The sequence below is a fragment of the Cervus canadensis genome, chromosome 8 (assembly GCF_019320065.1).
Source record: "Cervus canadensis isolate Bull #8, Minnesota chromosome 8, ASM1932006v1, whole genome shotgun sequence".
NCBI lineage: Eukaryota > Metazoa > Chordata > Mammalia > Artiodactyla > Cervidae > Cervus > Cervus canadensis.
This window is the reverse complement of record NC_057393.1, coordinates 3,047,766-3,056,150: the sequence shown is the minus strand read 5'-3', so window position 1 is coordinate 3,056,150 and position 8,385 is coordinate 3,047,766. Positions and strand designations below refer to the sequence as shown.

General features: G+C 55.5%; 1 protein-coding gene across 17 annotated transcripts in view; it reads right to left on the bottom strand.

Moving 5' to 3' along the window:
- Positions 1–740: 740 nt before the first annotated feature.
- Positions 741–8,385, bottom strand: part of EBF3 (EBF transcription factor 3) — a 127,785-nt gene continuing 120,140 nt past the window's right edge. For 3 of the 17 annotated variants that reach the window (XM_043475072.1, XM_043475071.1, XM_043475076.1), the window contains 6 exons: positions 7,967–8,032; positions 7,237–7,414; positions 6,076–6,267; positions 5,496–5,693; positions 4,471–4,583; positions 741–3,412 (listed from right to left, as the gene is read on the bottom strand). In XM_043475072.1, coding sequence (XP_043331007.1) covers positions 3,395–3,412; positions 4,471–4,583; positions 5,496–5,693; positions 6,076–6,267; positions 7,237–7,414; positions 7,967–8,032 — 765 coding nt within the window. In that variant the 3' untranslated portion in view covers positions 741–3,394. The remainder of the gene's footprint in view (positions 3,413–4,470; positions 4,584–5,495; positions 5,694–6,075; positions 6,268–7,236; positions 7,415–7,966; positions 8,033–8,385) is intronic. The other 14 variants (XM_043475074.1, XM_043475077.1, XM_043475081.1 and 11 more) reach the window with 10 other exon arrangements.

Here is an 8,385-nt window from a genome sequence, read left to right as displayed (position 1 = left end):
CAAAGCCAGCCTCTCATTGAGGAGAAAATGAAAAAGGCAGGATGAGATGGAGCCGGGGCGCCCAAGACGCACCAGGGCCAAACAGGGCTACGGAAACCAGAATCCCGGTGCTGACGCGCGTCTCATCACCGCCCGCGCCTTCGGCTGCCCCTGCGTGCGGCCCGGCAGCGGGGCGGTGCACGGGGTCTGCACACCTTGGCCTGGCCTTGATGCCGGGCCCCTCGGTCAGGGCCCAGGGCGCCCTGGTGTCTGCCCGCAGCACCTCAAGCTGGACCTCGTCGTCCCGGCCTGATGACAGGGACAGAGGAGCTCGTATCCTGAGTGGCCAGAGCCCTCGCTCTCCACCGCCAGACCCCCAGTTAAGGGGCAGGGGCTGAGGTCGGAGGGCTTGGGCCAGGGGCAGGGGTGACCGAGCCCCCGCAAGCCTGGAGGCTGTCTCTGGACCGCCGTGGCCCTGGGTCCCACCCAGTCATGCTCAGATATTCCAGGGGGCACGCGGCCTGCAGACAGCCAGCCCGGGACCAGCGCCGTCTGCGCCCTGGCAGGAGCCTCTCTGTGCAGCTCGGAGGAGCGTCTGAGGGCGGACAGCCTTGGGGAAGGCTCCTGCATGGACTGTTCTTATCTTGGCCGAGAGCGCTCTGGAATCCAGGTACGCAAACGACCCCCCGACCCGATGTCAGCGCTGTGTGTTGAGCCAGCCGTTCTAACAATCAAAACAGATCGAGTTACCCAAAGTGAAATTCACAGACAAGAAATACTTTAATTAAATATCGTGTAAAATGAACATTTTTATACAGTTAAATATCTGAAAAAAAATGTACAGATAAAACAATCTTATTGTAGGGTCTTCAACAGTAAAATCTACCATTTAGTGGCGCGCTCGGTTTTGAGATGATGATGCCATGAGGGCAACTAGACCCAAACCAAGTGTGGGGTGAGCAGACTCACAAATGTCCCTAATGTGTACACATGAGCTCGTTTTTAGGTCAAACCCTTACATATACAAAATAAAACGGAGGCAAATGAGTTCCAAAGTGACTCCTCAGGCCGGTCACAGGGCCAGAGTGTGACCGCTGGCCTCCGGGATGTTCCGATTCTTCCATTTAGTCCCTCAAATGAACACCTTTAAGCCTGGCATGTTTTGTTTTGGTCTTTCTCAAGAGAATTTTAAGAAGTCCCTCCTTTTTGTTTTAGATTTGATTTCTGCTGCAAAGTATTGGCTGTGCTGTGCGTCCGCAGAGGGAAAAGAAAACGGCCTCCTGGTCTCACCGCGGGTTTGGCACTAACAGGTACAGTGTCGCGAGGAGGTCGTTCCAGTTCAGAAAGTAGACAGCGCCGCTGGGGTCTGACCACAGGAAAGGTGTTGTTAAAAGGGGGTTCCGGACAAGGGGTGGCTGTGGGTCCCCTGGGCCCTCCGAGTCTGGGCTGGGCTCAGGAGGACACAGGACACAGCAGGCCCGGATGCAGAGAGCAGTGAGACGGGCCCGTGGGGCTTGTGCGTGTGTGTGTGCACGTGTGTGTGCACATGCGTGTGTGTGCACGTGTGTGTGCACATGCGTGTGTGTGCACGTCACCATAAATCTCCAAATGAAATCTCGATTAACAATCGTGGTGTAAGCCTGTGATAAGATAGCACAAAGGTTCTTTAAAGAAGTCCACTTTTAAGGCATCGGAGAAGTTAATGTGGCAAACATTTTAATTAAAACATCAGAAGTAAATTTTATTTTAAACTTTAGGCCTCTGAATTTCTCCAGTAAACACGGTTGAGCTATGTGGCAAAGTCATGGGTGGCAGCTAAAATGACTTTTTACATTCTACAAAAAGAAAAATAATAATGAGAGAAGGACGCCGCTCCAAACGGCGTCGCCTCTCCGTGGCCGTTCCACATGCACGGAATCTACTAGGACTTGTCACAGCCGGGTGGCACCATTTTTGTTTTGACTATACAACGAACTTTTTTTTTTTTTTCCTTCAAAAGTATTTGTTCAGATAACTTAAAAATAATATAAAAATAAACAATGAATTTGACTTTTCCTCAAAATTAAAAAAAATAAAAGGACGGAAAGTCTAAACAATAGCAAATTCTGGAAGTACAAATGAAATGCAAGGACGCTGGTTCACTGAACAGACGGATCAGACAGACAGTTCTTGGCTGAATGCTCTTCCAGCATCTCACACCAGGCCATGATTGAAAACCAACACAGACAAGGAAACGAAAACCGAAAACGGCAGGAAAAGCAATGTACAAAATCTCGAAGATAAATACAATATTTATAATTGATATGTTACAAAATAAAGTCCCTTAGCAACAGCAAGTGTTCATGGAAAAGTAAGTGTTGAATGGAGACCATTTTATTCCTTATAAGACGCATAGGGAATAAAACTTGGTTTGTTTTTTTTTTTTCTAAATATTTAAGTGGATCTGAAAAAAATTCAAGACAAGTGTATAAATATTTAGCTACAACTTTGGCAAAATCACAAAAGTCTACAATTTTATAACCACATACAAAACACATCAGGGAAGAAGGATCTAGAAGTCAAAAGGACAACTTCTGGTACAAGAAACATGGACGTCACAGTAGCCTAAGAATGCAATAGTATACAGTGCTAGCAAAAGTTGAAAAAAAGCCGCAGATCACACTTGGTAACAGGAAGCTCTAGCAGTGGGGAATATTTTAACCAACAGACAGTAGCATTTCTTTTTTTCTCTGTCAGTGTGCTTGTTGAAGGCAAGAGAATTCAATATCAAAGTTACAATTTCTAACTACAATAAGTTACAAAGTTTCATTTCATTAAGATGAAGTTAAGCAATGATAAACCCGCCCTCCCCCCCACCCCTGCCACCCCAGTTCTCCTAACCATATAGTCTTCCTTTCTTCCAGTTTGATGGCTCAGACCTCCTTGGCCCCCTTTTGTCACCACAAAAAAATATTTCACATTATAGAGATACACAACCATTGTGAATCTAAGTATGAATACAGAAAAATGTCTGGAGGCGTTTTTTCATCAGTGTTTTATGATCATCAAAATGGTGCATTCACAAAGTTTCTCCCAACACATAGCAAGTACTAGACATAGCCAAGACGGAGTCAGAAACTTTATACAAAATAGGCGTCGCTTTGTTTTCCTTATTCTTCAGGACTGAGAAATGTGAAAATATGAGAAAAGTTCAGTCAATAAAATGGAATTGTTCATGAAGGAGTAGGTTGTTTGCATGTTGATTCTTAATAGTTTAAATAAAATCTTTAAACAAAGTCTCTTGTAGCTTCTCGGCCGCTGCTGACATACTGAAGACCCCGTCCCGCCAGCACCTCGCGTGTCCTGACGTGTCCCCTGAAGTCCGTCCTTGGATGCTGCGTGGCGGCAGGTCACAGCGCCCCTCACATGGGCGGGACTACCAGCCCAGACATAGCTGCAAGAGAGAGGGGGCAGGTCAGGGGCACGCCTCACCAGGCACGGGGGCCTCCCTGGGCTTCGGTCAATGGGACAGTGGCTTTGCACGGCCCTCCACTAACCAGCCGTGGGCTCGGTTAAGGGCACCTGCTTCACAGGGTGGGGTGCACGTGGGGACAGACCCCCCCAGGCTCCTCTCCTCAAAGACCTCACGTGGCCAAGGGAAAGCCTCTGGCCTTGTGCGTGCGAAGGGGCTGCCGCCCACACACCTCGGTGGCTGGCTTCTGGCAGACAGAGGCCCGGGCCCCCCCAAGGCCACCTCTGTCGACAGAGGCGTGCCAACCCGGCCACTCCCGTGATGCCAGCCGCGGCCGGATCTCGGGCTGGGGGGCGCCCGGGCCCCACTCTCGCTCCCTACGTGGACTGGGCATGCCTCGGGCTCCCCTCTGCTCTCAGCCCCTGCCCTGGACCTGCTGCTGACCGCTCCGTATCGTAATGGTGAGTCGCGGGCTGGCCAAGATCAAAGCCACCACAGCCCACCTGGTTTGCAGTCTCGGGGCCAAGGGCCCTGACAAGACAGAAGTCACGGCTCCGCGTGTGGGGAGCATGTCCTTTCTCTTCTCGGAACAGAGAGAGAACTTGTGCTGAGATGCCAAGTGCAAGGATGCTTCCCAGTGAACTCCTGGTGCAAAGGTAATTTAAAACCTTTTAACTTTAGTGTTGTTTAATTTTTGTCAAGAGTGATTGTTCTCATTAATTTATGTATCACATATTAATACATTTGGTTCATGTAGTGATGGGAGCTTCAATTTCTCAGTTCATTAATTTCAACAATATTAATTTATCTCCGACTCACCGTTACAACTTTATGGTTTGGAAGACCCGTGTATGTACACACGGCTTTCGCGGTGCGACCTCTCGGCGGGCCTTGGCGCCACCTGGGCGGCCACCTGCCCCTTTGCCCCTGTGCTCTGGGGACCGCGGCCGGCTCACAGGCCTGTCGGCGGCCCTTCGGGGCTGGGCGACCCTCTCACGCTAACAGGTGTGGTGCAGACAATTATTTCAAATCACGGATACCTTTCCAGTTCCTTTTTTGAGCATTAGTTCATCAAAGTGAAATATGCCACCGACTTCACAAAAGGGCCAGTTTGTCTTCTCCACGGTAGCGTCCTCAGCACCCAGCAGAGAGCCTGGCACATAGTAGGCGCTCAGTAAATACTGGTTGAATAGGTTCAGTTTTTTTTTAAAGGAGTAACTGGATTTGGTTTTCACCGGGAGGAGCATATACCAAAGGAGGTGTCTGAAAGAGGCCAGATGGCGGCCACTCAATCTCGGGGCCTGTGGGCCTCAGGTCACTCACCAGGAGCCGCGTGCAAGCTCACGAGGCCTGGGGGCCCACACGTGGCCCCGCCTGCCACTGCCCAGAGGGCCCCGGCACTGGGAGGGCACTGTGCCGCCCGTCTGCGAGCCCCGTGCCAGGCGGGGCCTCCCGTGGCCCTCGGGCGGGCCCTGCTCCCTCTGGAGTCTTTGAGAGCAGTCGCCCAGAGAGACCAACTCCTGTCCAGCGCTGGCTCAGGCACAGCCCCGGGTCTCCAAGGACAGCACGGCCTCTGGGGCCCCGCGGTCCCTTAGACCAGGCTGAGAATCGAGGCTCGGGACGGCAGCGCGGGCAGGCCCAGGTCAGGCGGGGGCTGCAGGCGGCACCGCGGCCCACCACCCAGGCCTGAAGCTGCCCCGCGGGCAAGGGGGCTCAGCAGGGCAGAGCGTGGCCCCTGCGGCCTCCACCGCGGCCTGCCTGCTTTCCCTGTGGCTTTCTACTCCCTGCGGGCATGGACTGCTTTTACCACAAGGACACAGAAGTCGTCTCGGAAGGATGGGGAAATGGGTTTTATCAACCAAGAGGAAGCCTCTGCTTGCGGGGGCTGATCAAGTGGGGGTCAGTCCTAGGCACACCCAGCAGGGGTGGGAACAAAGGAGAGCATGCAAGGGGCAGGGCTGCCCTGCCAGGGGCCCCGGCGGGCCGGAGCTCCCGCCCCCGGGGAGAGACCCGCAGGGCCCCAGGGCCGCCCGGGCTGCAGCGTGGGGCCGGCGTGCACCCTCACCTTGCAGTCCGTTCCCATTGGCGCTGGTGCAGGAAGGAGGAGGGGAGGCTTGGGGCCGGACCACGGGCGCGAAGGCGCTCTTTTGTTTCACTGCAGAGATGACATTGGCAGGTGAGAATGAGAAAATGCCGTGTGTACTGCTACAGTTTGAAGGGAGGGCGACCGAAGAGGCTGCCACGGTGGGGCTGGACGGCACTACTGTAACAAAGCAGACATGTCAGGACGCGCGACGCGGCCACGGCCACACGACAGGGCGCCCCGGGCCTGGCCTGGAGCCTCGGGCCACAGCGCAAGCATGAGATGTCTCTGGCTCGGCCACTCTCGGGACAACAGGCATCATCTAACGCTTGCGTGGACTTTGGGTTCCAATTGGGCAGCCCCGGTTTGGTGCCGATTCGGTTTGGGCTTCGCCGTGTGACCGCGCGGGGCCCGCTGCCGGCGGTCGTGCGGACGCCCGGCCTCCAGAGCCACCCGTCCTTGTGTCCAGCAGCTCACACCACAGCACATCCACGCAACGCACACACGTGACTGCAGCGCATATGAATCTGTGTGATGACGTGTGACAAAAACAGACACTTACTGCCGTAGGGCGAGTTAGCGGAGGAGCCATTAAGAAATCCAGGCGAGCCCGGGACCCCTAGATTGGCCATGGCGCCACTTCCGTAGCCGTTCATGCTAGTGCTGACTGTGCTGTAATTGGACTGCTGGGGAGTACTGCTCGGCGCGTATCCTCGCGGGGACACGCTGCTCGTGTTCCGACTGTAGCCGACTGCTGGACCCCCCCCGGCCAAAAACAACGTTATTATCAGGGAGAGACACTGGGGGGGCGTTCCCCGCGAACCTCCATCGCCTATCGAGCCCTACCAAACGACCGTGCGCATTCCTCCAGCCCCAGCGCCTCTCGCCAGCTCTGACGACCTTTGCCACGCCAAGCCCTGCCCGAGTCCAGCGGCCTCAACAGCCGGCCCGCGCGCACGCACGCTTCCACCTAACCGTCGGCTGCTTTCGTGTTTCTCTTTAGAAGCGATCAGCCACAGCAAGATTCCTGGGCTGCACCCCACCCCAATGCTGGGTGAACTTCCAGCCTTGCGCTGCCCACCCGACTCCACCCCACGCTAGGTGACCTTCCAGCCTCTGCAGGCCCTTCAAATGCCAGGGCTGACGAGGAGAGCTTCGGTGTGGCCACAACTCCCCAGGAAAGGTGGCTGGCGTTCTCTGTGCTACAGTTCCTATTTCTGTCAGCGTGGGGGCGGGGGGGAGCCTAAGCCTCACCCCCATCTCGGGATGAGGGTGAATGGGGGCCAAGCAGCTGATCGGGAGTTTTTTTCTGACACGACAGCCTGTGCAGAGTTTAGAGCGGCCGCAAACAGATACAGTGCAGGTGGGGAACGGGCACTTCACTCCACAAACTCCTTCCAAGCTCAGGAACCAATCCCCGCACCATCAGTGCATCCAGGCAGGGTCCCCGGCTCCCTACGTCACGGCCATCCTATGACTCTTCCCAGTCCTCCCAGGGAAGCAGAGCCACTTAAAGATCCATCCCTGAGATGTCTAGCAAAGCCCGGCAAGCTGCGTGGCAGTAGCTCTGCCTCAGTTTCTGACTTCTCTGAGCAGCCCCTGCCGGGGGCCTGTCTGAGCAAGAGCTGCAGAGCCCGGGGCGCCGCCCCTGACCCCGCCGGCCTCCGGGCACCGGCGGGCACCCCGCCCAGGTGTCCAGGGAAGGGGGCCCCACGCGGCGTACCTTGGTCGTTGGCTTGTGACGTCTCTGAGACGTTGACCGCTAGCTGGCTGCTGAATGAGTTCACGCCCATCATGCCCGTGTGTGCGGGGGTGTTGCCCAGGGTAGGGATCTGGTTGTGGTTGCGAGGGACGCTGTACAACGCCTCGGCGATGTCAGCCGCCCGCTTCAGGATGATCTCCTGGGGCAGGAGGGGCCCGTCACGGCCAGGCCAGGCCGCCCCCACAACCCCTCCCCGGGAGCACAGTCCTAGCCCCTCCACTGGGCCCTGCTGGGCAACCAGTGGGAGCGTCCTACCATCCCTCGGTCCAGACAGGGACAAAAGGGACATCTTAACAGAAAAGAACCTCCCTCGGGAGAACGGCTGAATACCCCGTCCATCCCATTTCTGCTCTCGCAGCCCAAAGGCCCTGAGGCGCACACCGGGCCAGGCAGCATGGAAGGCCCCGGATTCAGGTTCAGAGAAACAAGTCCATGCCCAGAGTCCAGGGGACAGACTGCAAGGCGAGTTTCCCAGGAACAAGCCCTCCTGCCTCTGGTTCCCGGCGCTGACTGGTCATTTCCTATCTGAGCGCTCAGCGTGAGGATCCGAATGGGCAGAGGCCCCCAACCCCAACATATGCTCAAGAGGACGCATGTGCCCAGGAAGCCCACGCCAGACCCAAGTCAGCTGGCCTTCCAAGGTCAAGGTCACCCTGGGACAGCTGGCAGCGGGTCAAGCTCCATTGCCTACCTGGTTGTTGTGGGGCATCCCGTATAAGGCTTCCACGAGGTCGGCCGCCCTCTTGAGCAACACTTCCTGGAGGAAAAGCAGAAGGGCTTTCAAGGAAGGAACTACAGCTGTGAACTCAGTCACATCTGTGGTGAGGACAGCCCAGGACCCACCTGGGCCCTCCCGGCCGGCCCCATGGGCGGCGAGCATGTCCGTGGTGTTCAAAGTTTGCTCCCCGACCAGAACCGGAATGCCAGGAAGCCCAGCCCAGTCCTGAGGTTTAATGACAGAGTCTTATGGGTATTAAACAAACACACACACGGTGGAGATATGAAAGGCCCCGGCTTCACATCGGCGCTTAATTCCTAGCACTTTAGTGGGGAAGAACAATAAGTAATTTTCCATATCTTAATTAAACTGGCAGAGTCCTTAAAGACAAC